The sequence below is a fragment of the Ammospiza caudacuta genome, chromosome 22 (assembly GCF_027887145.1).
Source record: "Ammospiza caudacuta isolate bAmmCau1 chromosome 22, bAmmCau1.pri, whole genome shotgun sequence".
Lineage (NCBI taxonomy): Eukaryota > Metazoa > Chordata > Aves > Passeriformes > Passerellidae > Ammospiza > Ammospiza caudacuta.
Genome location: NC_080614.1, coordinates 9,928,622 through 9,952,598, shown reverse-complemented (window position 1 = coordinate 9,952,598; position 23,977 = coordinate 9,928,622). Strand labels below are relative to the sequence as shown.

General features: G+C 54.7%; 2 protein-coding genes across 2 annotated transcripts in view; one reads left to right on the top strand and one right to left on the bottom strand.

Moving 5' to 3' along the window:
• Window positions 1-559: 559 nt before the first annotated feature.
• NOC2L (NOC2 like nucleolar associated transcriptional repressor) lies at window positions 560-22,653 on the top strand. The gene is made up of 19 exons (XM_058818565.1): window positions 560-579; window positions 711-890; window positions 1,285-1,453; window positions 1,849-1,965; window positions 2,980-3,097; window positions 3,433-3,523; window positions 3,757-3,835; window positions 5,635-5,745; window positions 6,650-6,763; window positions 8,206-8,394; window positions 10,327-10,466; window positions 12,112-12,223; window positions 13,809-13,922; window positions 14,137-14,238; window positions 16,751-16,894; window positions 17,135-17,248; window positions 19,754-19,889; window positions 20,588-20,722; window positions 21,226-22,653. Exons 1-19 carry the CDS (start codon window positions 560-562, stop codon window positions 21,378-21,380), a joined length of 2,340 nt encoding a protein of 779 aa, XP_058674548.1. The 3' UTR covers window positions 21,381-22,653.
• Window positions 22,136-23,977, bottom strand: part of SAMD11 (sterile alpha motif domain containing 11) — a 64,291-nt gene continuing 62,449 nt past the window's right edge. Inside the window, exon 14 of the mRNA XM_058818635.1 lies at window positions 22,136-23,555. Coding sequence (XP_058674618.1) covers window positions 23,322-23,555 — 234 coding nt within the window. The 3' untranslated portion in view covers window positions 22,136-23,321. The remainder of the gene's footprint in view (window positions 23,556-23,977) is intronic.

Genomic DNA, 23,977 nt, shown 5'->3' with positions numbered 1-23,977 from the left:
GTTACGTGGGCAAAGAGACTGACCACTACCTGGCTACAGCCTCCTGTCAGGTTGGTGTGCAGGGTGAGAAGGTCCCATCTGAGCCTTCTTTTCTCCAGGCTCAGCTCCTCCATAGAACATGTGGCGCAGACCCTTCCCCAGCTCCATTCCCCTTTGTCAGACACACTGCAGCCCCGCAGTGTCCTTCCAGTGGACACACTGCACCCCGATACCCTCCCAGTGGACACACAGCAGCACCCTCAGTGTTCTCCCCGAACTGAGGGGCCCAGAACTGGTCAGGGCACTCGGGGCACGGGCTCTGCACTGCGGAGAAGGGAGACAATCCCATCCTTTTCCTTCCCGTCCCTCGCTGGCCCCGATCCTGCCCGGGAATGTCCGGGACAGAGGGATCGGCGGGCGGGGCGGGGCCAACACAGAGGGGCGGAGCCAGTGTTGTTATGGGGAGTGGCTAAACATGAAAATGAGCTAAATGTACATATTTATGGGCGTGGTCTGATCGCCCCGCCCCGACCGCGCTGTACGCCGGGACCGGAAGTGGCGGCCGCGTGGCGGAGGCAGCATGGCGGCCCCCGGGAGGAGGTGAGCGCGGCGCCGGAGGGGAGCCGGGAGCGGGCCCGGACACGCCGGGATGGGCCTTCCCCTCACACACGTTCCTTTCTCTCCCCTCACACACGCTCCCTTCCCCCCTCACACTCTTTTGTCCCCCGCAGAAAACTGGAGGAGCTGAGCCTGGACGAGTTCCTCGCTGCCGGCTCGGACTCGGAGCATGACGGTGGCTGGGAGGATGAGGAGGATGAGGAGGAGGAAGGCGGCCGGGCCCTTAATGGCACTGCGAGGCAGAGACGGCCGAGCGGGAAGGCGGCCCAGGGGCTGCAGGCACGGCCGGGCAGGTGAGAGGCGCTCAGCCGGCACAAAAGGAGATTTTTCTGCTTTCCACAAGCCCCTGACAGGAGGGGACAGCCCCAGGCGGGGCTCTGCTCCCAGGGAACACCCTCAGTGTCACCAGGGCAGGCTTAGGGGGGACATCAGGAGGAATTTCTCCATGGAAAGGGTGGTCAGGCTTTGGCAGGGGCTGCCCAGGGAAATGGTGTGGTCCCCATCTCTGCAGCTACTCTGAGGAACAGATTTGTGATGGTTTTTCCATGTGTTTCCATCTATCCCACTGCAGTCTGGTATCTTGCTGTCAAGATTTCTTAATCCTTAACAAAATGTTTTTGTCCCAGCCTCAGCAGAGCTCCGAGCAGTTAATGAACAGCTAATGAACCATTTATTCTGTCCCAGCAGGAAGAAGGGAAAGGCGTCAGAGCACAAGGATCAGCTCTCCAGGCTGAAGGACAGAGACCCCGAGTTTTACAAGTTCCTGCAGGAGAACGACCGCAAGCTGCTGGACTTTGACGCCTCGGACAGCTCAGAGGAGGAGGAGGCTCTGCACAGACCCCCTGACACCCTGGAGGTACCTGCTGGCATCACACACCTCAGTGCCACGGGCAGTGTTTGTGTTCCAGTGCCAGCCCTGAGTGATTTGGGCTGGAAAGGGACTTGGAACTCATCCAGCTCGGAGCCCAGGCTGCTCCAAGCCCTGCCCAGCCTGGCCTGGGGCACCTCCAGGGGTGGAGCAGCCCCAGGCTCCCTGTGCCAGCCTCACAGGGAGGATTCGTTCCCCATACCCTGGGCTGTCACCCCATCAGGTGTTTGTTCCATGTGAAGCATCCCTGCTTGGCACAGAGTGCTGGGGCAGCGCTCCCCGTCAGCCCTGCCTGCCTCCCTCCTCAGCAGTGCTCAGTGGGAGCTGGGGCCAGCCAGGGCTCGGAGAAACCTCTCCTCAGTCCCTCCTGCTGCTCTCTCTAGGAAGCCAGTGACGAGGATGAAGATGAAGACGAAGAGCAAGAAAAAGTCAAAAGGAAGAAAGTTTCCCTCATCCATGTGAGCTTGAAGATGGTGGAGGAGTGGAAGAAAGCTGCCCAGGTGAGCAGGGAGTGGGAGCACACAGCGCTGGGGGGTTCTCCTCTCTGCCTCTAAAAGGGCCAGCTTGGGGTTTGTTCATCTGCCACAAAGTTTATTCATTTATTTGTTCATGTGGCAGAAAATTTATTTATTTATTTGTTCATCTTGCACGAAATTTATTTATTTATTTGTTCATCCAGTGCAAAAATTATTTCTTCTTATATTCATTATTTATTTATTTATTGGTTCATCTGGCACAAAATTATTTATTTATTTGTTCATCTTGCTCAAAATTTATTTGTCCATCCAGCACAAAATTTATTTATTTATTTATTGGTCCATCTGGCACAAAATTAATTAATTAATTAATTAATTTATTGGTTCATCTGGCACAAAATTATTTATTTATTTGTTCATCTGACACAAAAATTATTTATTTGTTTGTTTATTTATTGGTTCATCTGGCACAAGATTTATTTATTTATTGGTTCATCTTTCACAAAATTTGTTTGTTAGTTTATCTCACATAAATTTTATTTATTTATTTATTTACTTACTTACTTATTTATTTGTTTATCTGTTTGTTTGTTCATCTGGCACAGAATTTCTGTCCCCAGCCCCCAGAGCTCTTGTGCCTTCAGCTTGACTTTGGGCTGTACAATTCAAGTGCTGCCATCCCGTATGAGGGGGAAGCTGCAGAAGTGTGGCTCAGAAGAGGCCAGAATGATCAAATTTGGGGTTTTTACCCTCTGGCAGCTCCAGGAGCTTTCTTAGTGCCATATTTAGCAGGATGGAATAGCTGAGGGGAGTGAAGCTCAAATTTGAAGGTGCTTGCTGTTGATTAATTCCTTCACCAGCCTCAGCGATTCAAAGCCAATTTCAGGGGGGGCACTGAGTTTGTTAACCCTGCCCTGATGCCTGAGGATGGAGCTCTGTTTGCCATCAAATTCCCAGTGAATTCCAGTCCCCTGTCCCAGTCAGGAGCTCCAGGAGATCCCTTGCTTCCCTTAACACCCCCTTTTCTTCTCTCCCCAGAGGAATCTCACCCCAAAGCTCTTCCATGAGATCACCCAGGCCTACAAGGCAGCTGTGGCCACCACCAAAGGGGACAGTGGTGGTGACCCCAGCAAGTTCCAGGTGACTGACACTGCAGGTGAGGGAAGGGGAATCATCTGGGGGAGTTGGGATGAGCCCTGGCAGGAGTTATTCACCCTTTCAGTGCATCCAGGAGCTTGTCCTGCTCTGCTGCTCTGGGAGCTTTTCCTTCAAGGGTGGCTTTGGTGCTGTTTCCTCGGGGAGGTGGCCCCTGTGCCTGCTGATCTTTGATAAAAAATTGAATATGAGGCAGACTGGGGGTTCTAGAAGGAAATGCACGAGTTCTGCCATGGAAATCACTGGTTTCAGTTCCCCAGGGTCCCCTTTTCCCATGAGGAAAGCCAGAATTCATGGAAAATCACTTACAGTGCTTTCCTGCCTTGTTTCACCCAGTGTTCAACGCCCTGGTGTCCTTCTGTATCCGGGACCTGTTCCACCTCCTGCACAAGCTGCTGCTCCCCAAAGCCCCCAAGAACAAGCTCAAGTGAGTCTGGGGGCTTGGGATGTTCAGGAAAGCTGGAGGGGTTTCCAGAGCTGCCTTTGGACCTGGGGAAGGGATGCCAGCTCATCCAAACACTGAGTGCCTGCTGCTGCTCACAGGGCTCTCCTTTGCTTCCCCCAAGGAAGAAGGAATTGATCTCACTGCTCGTTTTGCTGCTGAAATCTGATTTATTTGGGGTTTTTTTAAAGCTAAACCCAGCTCTTGCTCCTTTCCAGAATGGTTCTCCCTTCCACCAGCCCCCTGTGGGGAAAGCTACGACTGGACATCAAAGTTTATCTTGGCTGTACCATACAGGTAAGAAACATGATCATTTTCTGGTTGTGGGACACTCTGTGCCTTGCTGGGCTGTTTTGGGGTGAGGCAGGTGGGGTTTGCCCCCATGAGATTTGTGTTCATTGTTTCCCTGGGTTGTTTTGGAATTACTTGGTCCAATTAACAACGTGGAGCTTCAGAGGATGCTTGGGTCAGAGTAGGTAAGGCAGTGAAGAAGGGTTGAATTAACATTCTGGCAGCTCTCTCTGTTTTAATTTGTCTGGCAGATTAATATTTAATAGGCTTTAAAGGAGTTTGCAGTGTGTGTTCTGCATTCTGCATCATTAATTCAGTTTTTGGTGCTGTGATCTCTGCACTTGAGGCAAACTCTGAGATGTTCTCTTGGTGATCTCACATGAGGCATTTCTGACTATGACAAAGTTCCATCCCACCCATGCAAAATTTCTGGTGTTTCAGAGATGATTTATGGATTATTTCTGGAGGAAACTCCTGCCCCCACTTAATTTTATTTTGAGATTGCTTTGTTAGTATCCCCAAATTGGAATATTAAAAGCAAACCAACACTGATTCTTCAGCACTGAGGGAAGGGATGCCAGGAGTGACAACCAGGAACTGCTGTGCCTCAGCTGGGAGCTGGCACAATGACTTAGCAGAAAGAGCAATTGGATCAGGAGAGCTTTTTGCTTTTTCTTTTTTTTTTCCTCTCAAGCTGTGGTGCCTCTCTCCAGCAGCAGAGCATTGCAGACAGGGAAAAGCTGGGAATGCAGTCCCTGGGAATGCAGTCCCTGGGAGCAATCCCTGCTCCTGGGCTGTCTCCTGAGAGCCCTCAGCCCCAGCCTTCACCACTGTGGGTTTTCTGGCACCATTTCTGAACAAAGTCTTCTCCTTTTGGTGTCCTTGGCCAAGTCTGCTCAGTCCAGAATCCTTGCAGAGCGAGGAGGAGGGTGAGGAGGCAAATTAGCTGTGGACAAAATGCCTGTGCTGCTTCCAGCAGCTGGGGCTGCATCAGGCAGAGCCTCTCAGAGTCACCTGGAGCTCACCTTGACTGGAATCTGGGTTTGCTGCAGTGAGCTGAGCTGGACAAGCTGCACACACACAGGTTTGGTTCCTCACATTTTGTCAGAGCCTTTCCTTGAGGGAGAGGTGACCCAAATACCCAGAGAATTCCACCTTCCCACCCTGAAATCCTGGAGAAATCCAGTGTGCTGCCAGGCAGCTCAGGTGATGTTTCCTTGTGCAGACTGAGGGGCAGTTGGGCCATTCTGGTGTCCTGCACTGCAGAAAATAAAGTGGAGCCCCCATGCCCAGGCTGAGGGACCTGCAGGGCAGCTCTTTCCCCTCTGCCCTGGCCATTCTGGTGTCCTGCACTGCAGATAAATGGGATTTTGCAGTGTCCATGAGGGAGGTGCTGTGTGGTGAGCTCAGGGGCCATGAACCATGCAGGGACAGCACCCTGAGCCCCCATCCCCAGGCTGAGGGACCTGCAGGGCAGCTCTTTCCCCTCTGCCCTGGCCATTCTGGTATCCTGCACTGCAGATAAAGTGCAGCCCCCAGTCCCAGGCTGAGGGACCTGCAGGGCAGCTCTTTCCCCTCTGCCCTGGCCATTCTGGTGTCCTGCACTGCAGATAAAGTGCAGCCCCCAGTCCCAGGCTGAGGGACCTGCAGGGCAGCTCTCACCCCCTGCTCCTGCCCTGATCCAGCTGTTGGGTTTGTGTGAGCTCCTTCCTGGCCGAGCAGTGTTGGGAACCAGTGAAATTCAGCTGGCACAGGAGGGTGACAGCCCTGCCTGCCAACTGGGGGTGTTTCTCTCTCCTCCACAGCTGCTGTCCTGCCTGACAGAGGCCTCAGTGGGTGCAGCGGTCCTGCAGCACGTGAACTCCACAGTCCCATACTACCTGTCCTTCCCCAAGCAGTGCCGGGCCCTGCTCAAGGTAAGGGCGCAGCTGGGATGTGCCATTGGCCTCTGAGGTGCTTTTCCCTCCTTCAGCTGAGCATTTGTGGTGTTTGGGCTGCATCCCCTGGCAGGCAGTCCCCTGTAGAGTTCCCTGCTTTGCTGCTGTTCCTGCAGAGCGTTCCTGCCTCTCTGCAGGTGCCACGGGGTGATGCCAGGCTGAGGTGGCTGTGGGGGTGGCTCTGTTTGATGCTGCTGCTCCCCAGGGAGGTGTTTTGGGAAGCTGCTTCCTCCTCCCAGATGGAGGGATCGCTGCCAGGCCCTGGGAATGCCTGTGCTGGGGGTGGAATATTTCTGTGGCAGCTCAGTCTCAGCTGCTGAGCGTGAGCAGCAGCACAGGAGGTGTGGGGGACACAGGGGCAGCAGGGTGGCATCGACTGCAAACTGCAGCTCTGCAAGCAGCCAGGGAGCCTTTGGTGCTGGAGATGGCTGGAGTCAGGCAGGGCTGGAGGCTGGCACACCTCCCAGCTGCTGCAGGCGTTTCTGAGAGGGCTCTTCCAGCCCTGCACTGAGCCCCTCTGTGCTGGGCTCTTCACTGGTGCAGCTGAGCTGGCTGGTTGTGGGGGCACCAGGTGCTCCTGGGGGAGATGGAGTCACTCAGGAGAGTTCAAATGTGTGTTTAACCACACAAATGAAAGCTGAGTATTGTTTAGAGGTGCTGGTTTTGGATAGGTTCCTTTATTGACCATGGAAACATCAGCCTGGGCTGTGTGTGTGGTGTCCCAGCCAGAGTGTGAGGACAGGAGGGCTGCCAGTGACTGACTGACAGCACATTGTGTCACCTCTGTGTCACCTCTGCTGGGAAGGACAGAGGTTCAGGCCTGTGTGTGGCCAGCCAGGAGCTCTGTGTGCCTTCACTCACCTGTCTGTGTGGTTTGTCCCAGCAAACCATCACTCTGTGGAGCACAGGGGAGGAGACAGTCAGGGTCCTGGCCTTCCTGGTGCTGAACAAGATCTGCAGGCACAAGAAGGAGGTTTACCTCAGCCCCCTGCTCAAGGTAAGCCTGGCTTTGCTGAGCTCTGCGCCTTTTCTTCCTCAGGTTGTGTGCAAATACCTCAGAGCCTTGAGCTGCAGCTGAGCAGGTGCAGGAGGTGATGCAGGCAGCCTGCAGAGACCCAAACAGGGCAGAAATTCTGTGAGCTCAGGGGGCTTCCTGCTTCTCACTGCTGGCAGCCTCCAGAGACCCAAACAGGGCAGGAATTCTGTGAGCTCAGGGTGACTCCTGCTTCCCACTGCTGGCAGCCTCCAGAGATCCAAAGAGGGCAGAAATTCTGTCAGGTCAGGGTGGTTCCTGCTTCCCACTGCTGGCAGCCTCCAGAGACCCAAAGAGGGCAGAAATTCTGTGCGCTCAGGAGGATTCCTGCTTCCCACTGCTGGCAGCCTCCAGAGATCCAAAGAGGGCAGAAATTCTGTCAGGTCAGGGTGGTTCCTGCTTCCCAGTGCTGCCCTTGCTGCTGGGGGCACAGAGACTGAGCAGGGGGGTCTCTGGTGTTGATGAATCTGCATCCCCAGGTTCCTGGGTGCTGCCATCCTCCTGAGCTGCTCTGGCCTTCCAGCTGGGTGCCCAGGTGTATTTTCCTGCCTGCCACAGTGGCACTGAGCAGGAGAGCTGTGCCCAGCCATCCCCAGGTGTCCAGCCCCTCCTGCAGCCTTGTCCCCTTGCTGCCAAGCAGTGCTGGGCACATGGCCAAGCCAAACTCCTGTCTCCCCTGCAGAAGGGACAGGCTGGCTTACTCCTTTCTGTGATCAGAGCAGCACTTCAGCCCTGGTTTGGTGTTAAATATAAGCAAAACCTTACAGAAGAAAGGCCTTGTAAAACCTAGTTTAGGCCTTACTAAGACAGTATGAGTATTCTGATGGGAACTTACCTAGTTAAGCTAGCCTGACGAGTTCCCATAAGAATAAAATCCTATAACAGTGAAAATGTGCTTATTCTCCAAGGCTGTAACTGTTAACAGCACCTGTAAAAACTGTCCTGAATCATTGAAAGAAAAATGCAAACAATATCTAGAAAGAGACACAAGCATGCAACCACCTAGTGAAGTGAGCAATCAGACAAGGTAACAGCTGGTTACCAACCAATTAGAATTAGGAACAATAGTTATAGAAAACTGTGTAAATTCAGGCTATGCTTTATATTTTTTATTTATATTAAATATTATTTATACATATTATTTATTTTAAATGCTTTGTATTTATTATTTATATTAAATAATAATATATGTATTATTTCTATGAATACATTAAATATCTATAATTAATTTTCTTCTTAATTTATAATTAGTTCACTTCTTTCACTGCTTGAAGAAGAGTGTGCCTCATCAGTCTCTAACCTGAGCTCACAGTGACAGTTTGGTCACACTGGGAGGGGCAGAGGAGTCCCTGAATGCTTTTTACTCCTATTTTACACGCTGCTTTCTCATCCTCTTCCCCTGGCAGCAAATGTACATTGCCTTTGTGAAGAACTCCAGGTTCACCTCTCCCAACGTGCTGCCCATGATCAACTTCATGCAGAGGACACTGACGGAGATGCTGGCCCTGGACAGCGCCACATCCTACCAGCACAGCTTCATCTACATCCGCCAGCTGGCCATCCACCTGCGCAGCGCCATGACCCTCAGGAAGAAGGTGGGCACCCTCCTCATCTTCATCCTCATCCTCATCCTCCTGGGGCTCCCTGCAGCGGGGCTGGGCACAGGTACAGGTGTAAAGAAGGGATTTATTGCTGGGCACCCTGCTCATCCTCATCCTCCTGGGGCTCCCTGCAGCGGGGCTGGGCACAGGTACAGGTGTGAAGAGGGGATTTATTGCTGGGCACCCTGCTCATCCTCATCCTCCTGGGGCTCCCTGCAGCGGGGCTGGGCACAGTTACTGCATAAACAGGGGATCTGTTGCTGGGCACCCTCCTCATCTTCATCCTCATCCTCCTGGGGCTCCCTGCAGCAGGGCTGGGCACAGTTACTGCATAAACAGGGGATCTGTTGCTGGGCACCCTCCTCATCTTCATCCTCATCCTCCTGGGGCTCCCTGCAGCGGGGCTGGGCACAGGTACAGGCGTAAAGAGGGGATTTATGACATGGCCGTGGCAGGATAGACCACGGGCAGGACAGGAGCCCGAGGGAGGCTCTGTTAGTGCTGAGGAAGAAATGGCACATTGTAAGCAGAATATATCACAGTGTACAGCAGCCTCTGGTGTGAAACAAGCAGGTAAAGCACATATGGGTAGGGTTATGGAAACCACAAAGCGCAGAGCTCCAGGCACACTGCAGCTGCAGAAGGCATCCCAAGGGGAACACAAAACTGCCACAACATGGCTGTCTCTGTGGCTTTTTCCTTGCAACTAGCCCTAGGCTGGTTTTACAGCTCTTCCTAGGCCACCCTGGGGTGTTGCAGCTCCCCAGCAAATTCTGGGGCATTTAATGGACTTAACAAAGCAGCTCAGAGCATTGGGAGCAGCCCTGGTTTCAGGCACCTCCAGTGTGACCTGGGAAGTCTGAGTCAGATTGCTAATCCTGGATTTTGTCCTGTTTAGCAAAACAGACCCCACAGATTAATTGCTGAGCTGCCCCCAAACAGGGCAGGGTTGGTGCCCAGCTAAATCTCCTGGCCTGTCAGACATGGGGATAAATAAGCAGAGATAAATGAAGTCTGGGCTGCAGATCCCCTAATTGGATTGCGCTGGCTCCTTACACCCTCAGTTGTGGCCCAGACAAGGAGTAAATCCATTTGATTTCACAGCTGGGGGGTCTCGTGGCCCTTCAGATGGGCATGGCACCACCAGAGTGTCCAAATGCAAGCACTAAGCCTGTCTGAATGGGCAGGGATGGTGCTGGAAGGTGATTACCAGAGCAGATTGCTCGTCTGCTCTGTGCAGGAGGAGCTGAGAAAATCTTTGTGGTGCATCCCAGTGACCTGGGGAGAGCTGGCACAGCCCTGCCACGTCCAGCTGTGCCTTGGCTCAGGGCCCTGCTGCAAGGCTTGGCCCAGTGGCTGCAGTTAAACATTCTGTGCCTGTCTCAGGACTGTGCATCATCCTGCTGCTCCATGCAGGAGAGATCAGCTGGGCCTTGGAAATCTGGGAAAAACCACAAATGGGGGCTGAGGCACCTTGTGAGTGCAGTCTGCTGGTTTGGGCAATACCTGCAGAGCTGCAGGACTGAGGGAAGGGTTTCCTTCAGGGAATCCTGCTCCAGCTGGGCTTTTATATTTTATTATTATTCAGGATTCCCCAGAAGTGCTGGGCTGATATTTGCTGCATTGCTCAGCTCAGGATTCCCCAAAAGTGCTGTTTGATCCTTTCTCCAGTGCTCAGCTCAGGTTCCCTGTCCCTGGCCAATCCCAGTCCCTGCTGGGAGGTTGGGAACTTTTCCTTCTCAAAGCAGCCCCACTTAGCACAGCAGCCTGTTTTTATTCACTTTATTTCCTTCAGGCACTGGTACCAGTGAATTTGCTGCCCTGGGGATGGCAGCTCCAGCGTTGTTATTCCTCCCTGGGCAGGGAGCAGAGTGAGCACCCTTCAAATGCCACATTTTCACTTTTCTGCCTTTATTTTTCCTGCAGGAGAACTTCCAGTCAGTCTACAACTGGCAGTACATCCACTGCCTGTACTTCTGGTGTCGAGTTCTCAGCACCATCCACCCCAGTGAGGTCATGGAGCCCCTCATCTACCCCTTGACACAGGTCATTATTGGCTGCATCAAGTGAGTGGGGTTCCTCGTTCTTTTTGCTTGGCTTTGGTGTGTTATTTGGTGTTATGTGGGTTATTCTTTCTTCTTTATACAAGAGAAGTCTCAGCCTGAATAACCTGGGCAGATTATCCTTGTGACTGCAAGGAAAATGATCCAGAAAATCCTCACCTGCAGCTCTGTAAATGCATTCAGAAGCTGCATTTTTGGTGCCTGTTTGTTGGGACTGGAAGAAGTGGGCCACAGTTGTTGTTTTCAGGGTGTCTGCTGAGAATTCCCTCCTCACGTCAGCTCAGATGGATGAAATGTTTGTGCTCTGAGGTGCCTGTTAACATTAGCATTGAGGGAATTTGGGGATCTCTGGTGATCTCCCAAATCCTGTTAGCTCTGCTAACCAGATTCTCAGCTCTAAAGCCAGCTCTGGAGGAGCTCCCCACGGTGATGGAGATAAGCAGATTTAAACGATCAGATAAGAGGATGCAAACATCCCCCTGGCACCCCCCTGCTCTGGGATGGATCCAGGCACCTCCCTGCCTGTCCTGCAGATCACCCAGGGGCTGGGGCTGGGGCAGGGCATGGGGTGAGGCCCAGCAGGGTTTGAGCAGCTTGGCATGAGCTGCAGGAACTGCCTGGTGAGGCTTTGGGGGTTTGGGGTCACCTCACTGTGCCCTTCCAGGAGCTGAAGGAGCTGCAAGGGAGATGGAGACAGGATTTCCAAAGGATGGAGGGACAGGACACAGGGAGTGGCTCCAAACTGAGAGAGGGGGCTTCAGATGAGAGAGCAGGAAAAAATCCCTGCTCCTGAGGGTGGGCAGGCCCTGGAATGGATGTCCCAGAGCAGCTGGGGCTGTCCCACCCCTGGCAGTGCCCAAGGCCAGGCCGGACAGGGCTTGGAGCAGCCTGGGACAGTGCAAGGTGTCCCTGCCATGGCACTGGATCAGCTTTAGGTCCCTTCCAACCCAAACCATTCCCTGATTCTGTGATTCCAGCCTTGGGAAAACAGAGTCAGATCCCACCTGGATCCCCTCGGAGCCAGGCTGGGCTGTGGAGGAGGCAGAGTGGCAGCTCTGGGGGCTGTGGCTCCATGGGACGGGCACTGTGTTTTTATTTAATATTTTTATTATTTTTATTTGAATTTAATTTTATTTATTATATTTATTTTTATTTATTTTTATTTACTAATTTTATTCTCTTTATTTACTATTTTATTTCTTTTTATTTAATACTTTAAAATTGTTTTCATTTAATATTTTATTTTTATTTAATATTTTTATTTTAATTTAGTTGTATTTAATTTTTTATTTTTATTTACTATTTACTGTTTATTCTTTTTATTTAATGGTTTAATATTTTTATTATAGTTTTATTTAATATATTTATTTTTATTTATTTTTATTTAATATTCTTATTATTTTTAATATTTTTATTATTTAAATTTTGTTTAATATATTTATTTTTATTTGTTTTATTTAATATTTTAAATTTTAATTTTATTTAATATTTTAAATTTTATTTAACATTTTTATTTCTTTTTATTTCATAATTTTTTATTTATTTAATATGCTAAAATTTATTCTTATTCAATATTTTAATTATTTTTTATTTTTATTTAAGATTTTTAATTTTTATTTCTTTTTATTTCTCTGGTTTTGCTGCCCAGGCTGGTGCCAACGTCTCGGTTCTACCCCCTGCGCATGCACTGCATCCGTGCCCTCACGCTGCTGTCGCAGAGCACCAGGACCTTCATCCCCGTGCTGCCCTTCATCCTGGAGGTGGGTTGGTGCCTGCTGCACGCCCTCAGCAGCAGCTCTGGGCTCCCACTCCCTCAGAGCCCTGGCAGGCAGCACCACAATTGCTGAGGAAAAAGAAAACGGAAACTGGAATTCAGCTTTTACAGTGTGGGAGCTGTGCCTGGAGCAGCTGGGCGCAGCATGGCGCCCCAGGCACAGGGGGAATTCAGAGCTGCAGGAATTCCCCAGCCCCGTGCTGCTGCTGTGGTCATCTCTGGTGAGGGCACAGTGGTTCCTGACTGCAGACAGTGGGAAATGGAAGGAAAAAACACTTCAAGAATGAAAAAAACTTACACATATCTTCCTGAAGGAGGCCTGGGAGCTGAGAAAATGGAATTGCTGCGTCCCAGCTCCCTGCCCACTCCCCACGTGGCAACTGGGAGTGCCAGAAATCCCTGAATCCCTCTCCTTCCTGCCTGTCCTGCCCTCAGTCTGCCTGTGGTTTCCTGGTGAGGTTCTGTGGCCCCTGGTCCCTCATTATCCCCTCCCAGCCTGCCCCCAGGGTTCCTGGACATCAGTGAGGCCGTGCCCGGCCTGGCTGCAGCCCTCAGCGTGGGAGCCACACTTCCTCCCTGCCCTGAGGCCCTGCCACCTCCTGGGCACTGCCAGCGCCCCTGGCTGCCCTCCCCTGCCTGCCTGGAGGGTGCCAGGGAGCCCCAGAGGCTGACCTGGGGATCGATAGCTGTGTTTGGGCCACAGAAATAACTGCGTAACAAGGTTTGTGCCATCGATCCCCCAGGCAGGGCCTCTTTGCACTCCTGTCCCTCCCTCCCAGAGAACCTGGATTGACAAATAAAATGTCGGGAATCAATAGCAGCCTCCTGCTCCTGTGGCCTGGGGGCACCGCTGTGACCTGAGCAGCCTCTGCCTCCTGGCAGCCTCCCTGTGCTGCATCCCCTCCGCGGGGATGGGCTGCTGGTGCATGTGCTGCTGCTGCTCACAGGCAGGGAAATGGTTCCCTGCTCTGGAGGGCAGTCCCAGAGTGTTTGGGCACTGGAGAGAGGAGCTGGGGCTGCTGCAGGGCGTGGGTGAGCAGGTCATCAGCTGGTGGCTTTTTTATGTTTAAATGACATTGGAGCCTCCCCTGATGGCCACATGGGACCTTGCTTCAGACCAGTGGTTGGATCAGGTGTCCTGGGACAGTGATTTCAGTGACAGTAGCGAATTTGGCGTGAACATCACTTTGTGTTGCTTTGGAACTCTCCTCACCTTCAGGGACAGCTCCAAACCCCACTCCAGCTCTGGGGTGCAGCCTCTGACCGTGACAAAGTGGGGCTGAGGAGCAAACCCCAGCTTCCTGCGCCCTTGCTTGTGTTGGTTTCCTCTTCACACCCCAGCACCTTGCACAGCCAGGGCTCCACAGCCTCAGGTGGGGCTTTGTTTGCTCCCTCCCTGTCCCTGCCTGGGATATTTGGGAATGCTGTGGGGCAGTGAGCAGGAATTGGGGTTCCTGGATTGTTTTCTTGGCTCTGCCACCACCTGCCTGCCCTTGGCTGAGTTGTGTGCTGGTTGATTTGTGCTGTGATCACCTTTACACTCTTTTTTTATTTTTTTTTTTCTCTCCCAGGTTTTCCAGCAAGTGGATTTCAACAAGAAGCCAGGACGGATGAGTTCCAAGCCCATCAACTTTGCTGTGATCCTGAAACTCTCCAATGCCAACCTGCAGGAAAAGGCCTTCAGGGTGAGTGGGACCTGGGCTCCCTGTGACAAGGAATGTGCCCCATGTCCCTGTCCCCAGAGGGATGTGCCCCATGTCCCTGTCCCCAGAGGGATGTGCCCCATGTCCCTGTCCCCAGAGGCTGGACACGCCTTTCCCAGGCTGGGTTTGGGTGCTGTAGGAGTTCTGAGGGGTTCAGGTCGTACCCAGTCCCGTGATTTGTGTTTCTCCTGCTCAGGATGGGCTCATTGACCAGCTCTATGACCTGCTGCTGGAGTATCTGCATGGCCAAGCCCACAGCATTGGCTTCCCAGAGCTGGTTCTGCCCACTGTCATCCAGGTAAGGGGGCAGGCACTTTGGGGGTGCCATGAGTGTGCACAGGGTGGGATGAATGATTTAAACTAACAGTGACCTCAGGATGGCCCTCAGAATGAGAGGAGAGCCATTTACCTGTGCTTAATTTTTATTTTAATTTTTATTTGTGTTTTGGGGAAGAACAGAGGCATCCCATCCAGTTAGGCTGGAGGCAGGGGAAGGTGCTCTGGAGTTTGCCATCTGTTGGGAGCCAGAGGCTGCAGAACTGCTCTGGGATGGGGCTGGGATGGTGAAGTCAGCTGAGTTCTTGGGCGTTCAGAGCTGCTGCTGTGGGGTCTGGGAGCAGAACCTGCTCTGAGCCCCAGCTTTTCCTTGTGCTCAGCCTCCCCGAGGTGCTCTCCACAAGATGGCAATCTTCCCTGCCAGTCTGGCCTTCCCAATCTTTCCCTTCCCAATCTTCCCTTCCCAATCTCTCCTTCCAGTCTTCCCTTCCCCAGTCTTCCCTCCCTTCTCAAGCTCCCTCACCTGGAGCTGCAGACAGCCCAGCTCAGTGTGCCACTGTTGGGATGTGATCCCTCATTCCCTCTGCTTTTACCTCAGGACTGGCTGCTGTCACATCCTCTGTGGGGACACGAACCTGTGCTTGTCCTGCTGTGTGCCACCAGCCCCTGCACACCTTGGGGTGTCCCTGGTGCTGGGGGAGCCCTGGCTGTGCCCCACAGGCTGTTTGGGGAGCAGAACTCTGCATCCCTGCTGAGAGCTGGCATCTGTCAGGGGCTGGCATGTGCCAGGCTCTTGGCTGTGTGCCCCGGGCTGGCACAGGGCTGCCTTGGCTGCTGGGAGCTGGCAGCCCCTGTGTGAGCAGCCAGAGCAGCTCCTGAGCCTGTGGCTGTGCCTGTCCCCCCTGTTGGCAGCCCTGTGCTGCAGCCAGCAGCTCTGGGAGCTGTGCAGGGCATTCCTGCATTCCTGCCTGCAGCAGGAGCTGTGCAGGGCATTGCATTGCTGCATCCCTGCATTGCTGCATTCCTGCCTGGCTGCTCTGCCCACAGCCCCGGGGTGTCTGCCAGGCTGGGGCTGCCCTTGGCTCCCAAAAGCTGCCTGGGGAGAGCATTTTCTGCTGGAGAGCTTCCATCCATGTGTGCCCAGCCTGCCTCCCTCCCTGCTGGGCTGCTCCAGCTGGCAGGGGCTGTGTCCCTCCTCCTCCTCCTCCTCCTCCTCCTCCTCCTCCTCCTCTGCTCTGGGGGGAGCTGGGCTGAGCTTCCCAGGCTCTGCTTCCCAAATTCTCTGCTGCAAGGCAGGAGAGCCAGTGGGGATGGGAGGCACTTCAAAGCTGCTGCTGCTGCTGGCCCAGGGCTGACCCGTGGGGTCTCTCTGCCTGCAGGGGCTGGGGGAAGAGCCCCTGCCCTGCCCTGCCCTGCCCTGCCCTGCCCTGCCAGCAGCTCTCCTGCTGCTGCTGTCCCCAGCCCTGTCCCCAGGGCAATGTCCCTGTGCGAGCAGGGAGCTGCGCAGGGTTTGGCTCCCCTGCAGCACTTCCAGTCAGAGCAGCTGAGGTTTTGCTCTGGGGTTTTGCTCTGTGGTGTTTCAGGCTGGCACTGGGACAGAAGCAGCCCCAGCAATGACAGGGCTGGGCTGGGAAGCCTCAGTGCCATGTGCACAGACACACGTGGGTGTGCTGAGCGCTTCGCTCTGCTGAGATCCCCTTGTTCCATTTGGCAGAGCAGGGAAAAGCACACACAGACCCTGCTTCTCCCCTCTCTGTCCTTTGTCCTCTTTTACTGCCCTGGTTGTGTCCCTGCCTCTCCAGCCAGGGCTGAGATCTCGTTGGGTTCCATTAATTTCCGTGGCAGCCAGGGGTGGGACTGTGAGGGGAGCAGGGATGGAGCAGGGGCCGTGCAGGGATGGAGCAGGTGCTGTGCAGGGATGGAGCAGGGGCCGTGCAGGGATGGAGCAGGGATGGAGCAGGGGCTGTGCAGGGATGGAGCAGGGGCCGTGCAGGGATGGAGCAGGGGCCGTGCAGGGATGGAGCAGGGATGGAGCAGGGGCCGTGCAGGGAGCACACAGCTCCAGAGTGCCATGGCAGAGCCCAGAGTGCTGCAGGATTTCTGGTGACACTTTGTGGAGCACACAGCTCCAGAGTGCCCTGGCAGAGCCCAGGACTCTGCAGGATTTCTGGTGACACTTTTGCAAGGGAAGAAAAGTGATAGTGGATGTGGCAGCGGATGGAATGGATCTGGGGCTGCAGCTGGGGGATCAAGGGAGATAAATCCAATGACAAATGCATCTCTCAGTGGAGATAAATATGCAGCACCTATAAAAAATAAATATTTTAGGAGGGGAGGGTGAGGGCAGGACAGGCTTCAGCAGCAGAGGAATTGTGTTGATGGTTTCTTTGTGCTTTGGGGGAGGCAGGGAAGGTCTGGCTCTCAATTCCCATTTTTCTGGGCTGGTGCTGTGCTGGCAGCTGGGGTGTGCTGGAGGGACAGGGACAAGGCTCGCTGCCATGGCTTCAGTTCTTCCTGTCCCTTTCCTCCTGCAGCTGAAATCCTTCCTGAAGGAGTGCAAGGTGGCCAACTACTGCAGGCCCATGAGGCAGCTGCTGGAGAAGCTGCAGGAGAACTCAGCCCACATCTGCAGCAGGAGGCAGAGAGTGACCTTTGGGGTGGCCAGCACGGCTGCTGTGGTGAGCATGGGGACAGCATGGGGACAAGGGACGGACACTTTTCCACTTCAGTTTTTGGCTCCCTGTGTGTCCCTGCGGTGCCCAGGCCTGGGGGCAGTTCCCAGTGCCACCACTCCTGACCCAGGAGCTGGGAAAATGGGGTTGGGAAAGGGTCCCCACCGTGTGCCCCTGGCTGCCCGTGCTGGCTGGAAACAGCCTGGAAACCCTTGGAATGTGTGTGTGTGTGTCCTTTGCCCACAGGAGCAGTGGGAGAAGCAGCTGAAGGAGGAGGGCACGCCCCTGAGCAGGTACTACACACAGTGGAAGAAGCTGAGGGAGAAGGAGATCCAGCTGGAGATCAGTGGCAAGGAAAGGGTGAGCAGCAAACCCTGGGTGTGACCCTGGGGACAGCCAGGGAACGGGGTGCTGGGATAGGGGACAGCAATGGGGACAGGGGGACAGCCTGGGAATGGGGACAGGGGCTGGGGGACAGCAGAGGGGACAGCACAGCCTGGGAATGGGGACAGGGACAGCACAGAGTGGGGCCAAGCTCCTGCCCCAGACTGGCCCTGCTGCTGTGGTGGGACATTGCCCTGCTGTTGGAGCAGCTCTCTGCAGATTTGGGGGTTTTTTCCTGTTCAGAAAGGCAGATTTGGGGGTCTTTTTCCTGTTAAGAAAGGCAGATTTAAGGGTTTTTTTCTGTACAGAGAGAGGCAGATTTGGGGTTTGCTCTGTTCAGAAAAAATCAGATTTGGGGTTTGCTCTGCAGAGGCACATTTGGGGTTTGCTCTCAGCAGACAGAGGCACATTTGGGGTTTGCTCTGTTCAGAGAGGATTTGCGATGCAGAGAGACAGATTTGGGGTTTGCTGTGTTCAAAGAGAAGCAGATTTGGGGTTTGCTGTGCTGCAGGCTGCCCTGCAGCCCCGCTGGTGAATGGGGCTGTTGTGTGCCTCGGTGGGGACTGGTGCCTTAATGATGCAGCTTTGTGAGCCCCAGCAGGAGAGGGAACACCATGAGGCCCATTAGGGCTGGGAAAATCCATGTCCCATTAGCAGCCATTGGGGAAGAAAGGCAATAACAGGAGAAAAAGAAAGCCAGCCTGGCTGGGAGCTGCAGCCTGCCTCAGACAGCAGCTCTGACCCTGCCTGCCCATTCCATTTGCTTTTCCCAATGCTTTTTAATGGGATGGGGACTAATCAGCTTGGTGAGACCCTGCAGATAGCAGCCCTCTAGCTGGGGATTAAAAGGCTGGCCCCCTAATTAGCTAATTAGTGTTTGTGTGTGATGAGCACAGGGCTGTGGGCTGTGCCAGTGCAGGTCTCAGTCCTCTGGGGCCACTGCAGAGCACGCTGGGTTAATTTTGTGCCCATCCTGAGGGGTCTCAGAATGGGGGAGTGGCACAGCTCAGCCAGCACCAGATCGTGCTTGATGTGCTCAGGTTGTGCCGATGTCCCCCAGAGCTGCCTTTGCAAATGGGGATTTTTCCCTGTGGGAATGTGGAACCCCCAGCTGGCAAACCCCTGCTGCCAGGACAGGAGCCTGCCTTGTGCCCCAGAAATGGGGGGAACGATGGAAATGATGGGAATTGTGGAAAATGCTTTCACCCCTTGGTGGGGCTGCAGCATAACCCGCCTGGGGCTGTCCCATCCCTGCACGGTGCAGGGCCAGGCTGGAGGAGGCTCTGGGCAGTGCAAGGGGGCCCTGCCATGGAGCTGGGGGAGATTTGGGGTCCTTTCCTGCCCACACCATCCTGGGGCGCTCTGACCAGCCTGGGGTGGATGCCAGCCGTGGGGGCAGGTGAGAGCAGCACTTTGGCAGTGCCTCTGTCCATTTTGCTATCCAAATCTCCTCCTTGGCGCCTCTGGGCTGGTTGGTTTTTAAAGCCAGCCCTGAGCTGCTCCCAGCACAGACAGGGAGGAGCAGAGGCCTCTCCCCTGTGGCAGGAAGAGCAGGGGGAGGATGATGATGATTTAAAATGAGGCCCCTGCGGTGGTGGAGGGTGATTTATTCCCTTCCCTGCCATCCCTGCTGGGCAGTGCTCAGCCCCAGGATCAATATGGCCCAGCTGGGGACCATAACCCTGAGCAGGCTGGGGGAGATGGCTGGAATTGGCTGCAGGAGCAAAGCCGCAGCTCCATCTCCTGCCCCTGTGTCTGTTCTGGCTGCTGGAGGTGGCTGTGCTCAGCCTGGAGAGGCTTTGGGGTGCTCTGGGGGTGCCAGGGGCAGCAGATGAGTGCTGAGCGTTTCCAGGCCAGCCCTGGTGTGTGCTGGTGCCCCAGTGCCTCCCAGGAGGGGTGAGCAGCCAGGCAGGCTGAGCTCTCAGAGCAGTGGGGTTTCATTTGCGTTCTGATTGTCTCTGCCCTGCTGGCCTGAGCCCTTGCAGGTAAATCCTGCCCCTAATCCCCCTCCGGAGAGGTGTAAAGAGCACCGGGGTGGTGTCAATGGAGGGGAGTTAATGGCATCGATGTTGGCTGCCTGCTCCAGGGGCCCCGGGCCCATCCATCTCCTGCAGGGCATGGATGCAGCCCTTGAGCATCCCCAGCGCCTGGAACGCTGAAATCTGCACCCAAACCCAGGGGGTGGCTCAGGATCTGCTGCTCCTGAGGTGCCCCGTGGACGGATATCCTCATCCTCATCCTCATCCCTGCTGGGCTGCCAGCCCTGCATGTTCCAAGAGCTAAGGCAGTTTGTGAGGGCAGGATCATTGCAGAGCAGAGCTCTGTGAGCCTCCCTCACCCCTGGGACCCTCACAAGTCTGGCTGGCAGCTCACAGCCCCAGCTGCTCTGGGCAGAGCCAAGTTCTGCCTCTAAACACAGCCTTTGGCACTCAACAGCACAAGTGAGGGCTGCTCCTACGCTGGGGTTTGTTTGCTTTCCAGCTTGAAGACTTGAACTTCCCAGAAATCAAACGCAGGAGGCCAGATGAGAGAAAGGAGGAGGATAAGAAGGAATTCAAGGATCTCTTTGAGCTGGACAGTGACTCTGAGGAGGAGAATGGTGGATTCTCTGTGAAAGGTACAGGGCTGGGGCTGGGCTTGCCTTCTCCTTGTCCACAATCCCCTTTTCCTTGTCCACAATTCCAGTTTCCTTGTCCACAGCTCCTTTTTCCTTGTCCACAGTCCCCTTTTTCCTTGTCCACAGTCCCATTTTCCCTTTCCACAATCCCTGAGCAGGTTCTGTGCATGGCAGGGGCTCCCACCAGCACGGGGACCTTTGCTCCTGTCCTTGCTGCAATTCTGATTAATTTCTTTTATCATTCATGTTATCCTGCCTGATGCTCCCAAGGAACCCAGAAATCCCGGAGAGCAGGGGCTGGTGTCACCTGGCTGTGACCACGAGAGGGCCACAGGAAATTGTGCAGCCTGCCTGGAAGCTGAGCACAGAGTTTGGGATGAATCTGGGAGTTCCCTGGGGTTTGGGATGTCCTGGGTGTGTGAGAAGAGCAGGAAGGGAGGGAGGGGAATCTGCAGCCCCTCCTTGGTGCTGTGGATCCAGGGGAGGCTCCTGCTCTCCTGTTTCCAGCAGGATTTCTGGCAGAAAGGGAAAGCTGGGAATTGGGAATGGCTCAGGAGGAGGTGCTGGGCCCCTGCAGCACAGGGAAGTGCCTTTGGGGGGATGTCAGTGAGAAATGAGGAGAAATCTGCCCTTGGGTGAGTCTTCCCTCCCTCACCTGTGCTGCTGCTCGTGTTCACTCACACCCTGAACCCCTGCAGGGAAGGGCACAGCCTCAGATGACAGCTCAGAAGCCAGCAGCAAGGAGTTTGGGGAGGAGGATGATGATGAAGAAGGAAATTACGAGGTGGAGGAGGACGAGGAGGAAGAGCTGGAAGAGGACAGCGAGGCAGAGGGTGAGTGGGGAGTTCCTGACAGCACCAGGGCTTTCTGTCCTGCAGGGTGCCAGGAGGGGCTGCACGGACCCTGAGGGCAGAGCTGGCAGCCCTGAGCTGCAGGGAGCAAGGGGTTAAATGCACACAGACCCTGCAGGTGCCACCCCAGGGTGCCCTCACCCTTCACCTGGGGCACAGGGGCACGGGGTAACCCTTTCCTTGCTGGAGAGCTCCCAAATTTCCCTTGGTGTTCCAGCCCCACTGGGGCACTTTGGCCTCCTGTTCCTGGGGAACTCTGGGCTCTTGTTCCTGGGGCACTTTGGGCTCCTGTATCTGCCCCAGGGGGGGCACTTTGGGCTCCTGTTCCTGCCCCTGTGGGGCACTTTGGGCTCCTGTGCCCCCCAGGCACGGCTGCTGTGCCCAGCCCTGCAGGGCTCTCCAGGATGAGTTAATGAGTGCCTGGCATTAATTAGTGACGCCTGGCAGGCAGGCAGGAGCCCTGACCCTGTGTCTCTCCCCAGCAGAGGAAGGCAGGGAAGGAGCCCAGCGTGCCCAGCGTGCCCAGGGTGCCCAGCAGAGGAGGAGCTGCCCCCGGGGCCTGTCCCGCTCGGACCTGCAGCAGCTGGCACAGGGAGGGGAGGACCTGGTGCAGGACCTGGAGTTTTCTGATGAGGACTGAGCAGCCCAGCCCTGTCCAGCCCGAGCCCTGCAGCACCTGGAGCTCAGCTGGGACCAGCCCCACATCCACAGCCTGGACTTTGCAGCTCAACTTGGACTTCTCCAGCTTTTTCTACCTGTTCTGCTTTTGGTACCAATAAACCCGAGGCCGAGTCAAGGCCAGTACAAACTGCTCAGCAGAGGGAATAAAACCCCATTAAAATCTGCTTTCAATAGCACAGGGTTCACTTCCAGCTCCTGCTGAGTGAGCTGAGCAAGGGCAGGGTGAGGGTTTGTCCAAGGTTCCCCCTCTCTGCCCCAGCAGCCACCCCAGATTCAGCTCCGGGGCCATCCCCGAACCCTCCTGCTGCCCAGAGTGCCTTAAGGACTGCAGAGACTCCACCAGAGCTTTGCAGCTTCCCTGGAAGCCCTGATCAGTTCAGGCTGCTCCAAGTGTGCTGCAGAAGGAAACTTTCAATTAAAGTTTCTTGGGTTAGGGACGTGCAGGCGTGAAGGAATAAGGAAAGGCAAAATTGATAATTTAGGAATCACTGCCCAGGTGAGAACTGCACCATTTTAACTGTAAAAAAAAAAAATCACTTTGTAGAGGATTTTAACTTACCTGTCATTCCCAAAGAGAAAGGAATTCCCTTTTTCTCCTGGCTCTAACTTGGCTGCCTTGTGCCAGCTGGGAGCCAAGCCTGGATGGGATTCCAGGCAGGAATGTGGAAAGGAAGGACAGAGACTGCTTCGGTAAAGCCAGGTACCATCTGTAAATTAAGTGTTTTTCTTTTTTATTTAAATTGATTGCTGGAAAGCATTTTTATCGTGATGTGATGGATAATGAATTTTTTTTCCTTTTTTACAATATAAAGAAGCTAAAGTACCACCAAAGCTATTCTGTAAGAAAAACGGCAGCACGTGCAACGTTTAAACAAAAAACAAACCCAAAAATAAAAAGGGGATGGGGGGGAGGAGAGGGAGAGAGAGAAAAGTACCACATGTGATTGTTGCTCACAACTGTACAAGTCACAGGAGGTCACCCCCAGCAGTTCCCAGCTCATTCACAGTAGTAAAAACTCTGCCCATTGCTTCAGCCTGGCCCCCTCCCTGCAGCCAGGGCTGGGGGGGCAGGGGTCTGTCTGGTGGGCCACAGCAGCCAGATGTGCACTGAGCCACCTCTGGAACCAGCAGCCAGGTGTGCACTGAGCCACCTCTGGAGCAAGGCTGCACACACAGGAGCCTCCTCCCCCAGAGCAGCTGCTGCTCCTGGACCCGACCATCCCAGAGGAAATCCATCCACCCCTGCAGGGCTGGGGCACGGGCACCGTCCCCTCTCTGGGCACTGCCAGGCCCCTGTGCCAGGGCAGGGTGGCTCTGTACCATCCGCACGAAGTAAACATGGACGGGAACTTGCCTTCTGTCCTTTTGTTTTTTGTCTCTTTTTTTTTTGTCTTTTTATCCTTTTTGTCTGTCTTTGGTATTGTTTTCAAAGTTGCTAGAGATGCATAGAACACCTGAATGAGGACGTGAGCCCGGTTGCAGGGAGGAGGAGAGCTTGGCTGGGGTGCCCGTGGATGGGATTGTTCGCTCCAGGTACCGGGGCAGCAGCAGAGCCCCTTCCCCTCCCCGTGGAGGCACAGCCCGGGTTCCCAAGGCAGAGAGCAGCCTGTCCGTGCCTCCTGTGCAGGGCTCTGCAGCTCCACCGAGCAGCGTGGAAGGGACGGCAACGCTGCCTCCATCCTCCAGCATCCTTCTCTTCACTTGGCGTCGTCCCACGACAACATCTTTGGATCATTTTCCTTCCTTCCCTTTCAATCTTTTTTTTTTTTTTTTTTGACAGTTCAGAAATCTCCGTGGTTCTTCTTTTATTTTCCCCAAACAAATAAAAAAAAAAGCAAACGCATCCAAAATAAAAAACCACCCAAAAGAGACCGTTCCTGCGGTGGGGGCGCTGGCCCCGTTAGGACGGGGGCTTGGTGGTGTCGCCGAGCAGGGCGGCGTTGCCGTTCTCCTGCTTCGGGGAGCCCCGGCTGGGCGCGGCGCCGCCGAAGGGCGAGGCCACGCTGCCGGTGGAGGCCGGGCGGAGCTCGCCCGGGGCCGCCTCCCGCTCCGGGGGCCGCAGCCCCGGCGGCTGCAGCGGCAGCGCCAGCGGGAACCCGGCCATGCACAGCACCCGGCCCAGGCGCTTGGCCACCTGCGGGAAACGGGGAAACAGTGAGGGTGGGAGACCAGGGGTGTGCAGGGCGCCAGGGCTGCTGCTGAGAGAAGAGTTCAAACAGCCCTGGCTGTGACACCTTGGAGCACCCGGGGACGGTGCTAAGTGTCCCCCCATGGCAGGGCTGGCATGGATGGGATTGATGCTCTATGGAGCAATCCCATCCCAGTGCCCCTGAAAACCAGAGCAGGGACGGTTTCCTCCTCTCCTCTCCTCAAGGATTCTGTCCTGCAGCCCTGCTCCTGTTCCTGGGCACTGCTGGAGCCCAGGGCTGCCCTGGGTGTGCTGGGACAGCCCAGCTGAGGGGCCCGGGCTCATCCCTGCCCTCTTACCCATGGACACTTCACAGGGCGCTGCTCTCCCTCTGCCCAGGGCACAGCACTGCAGGAATTGCTCTTCAA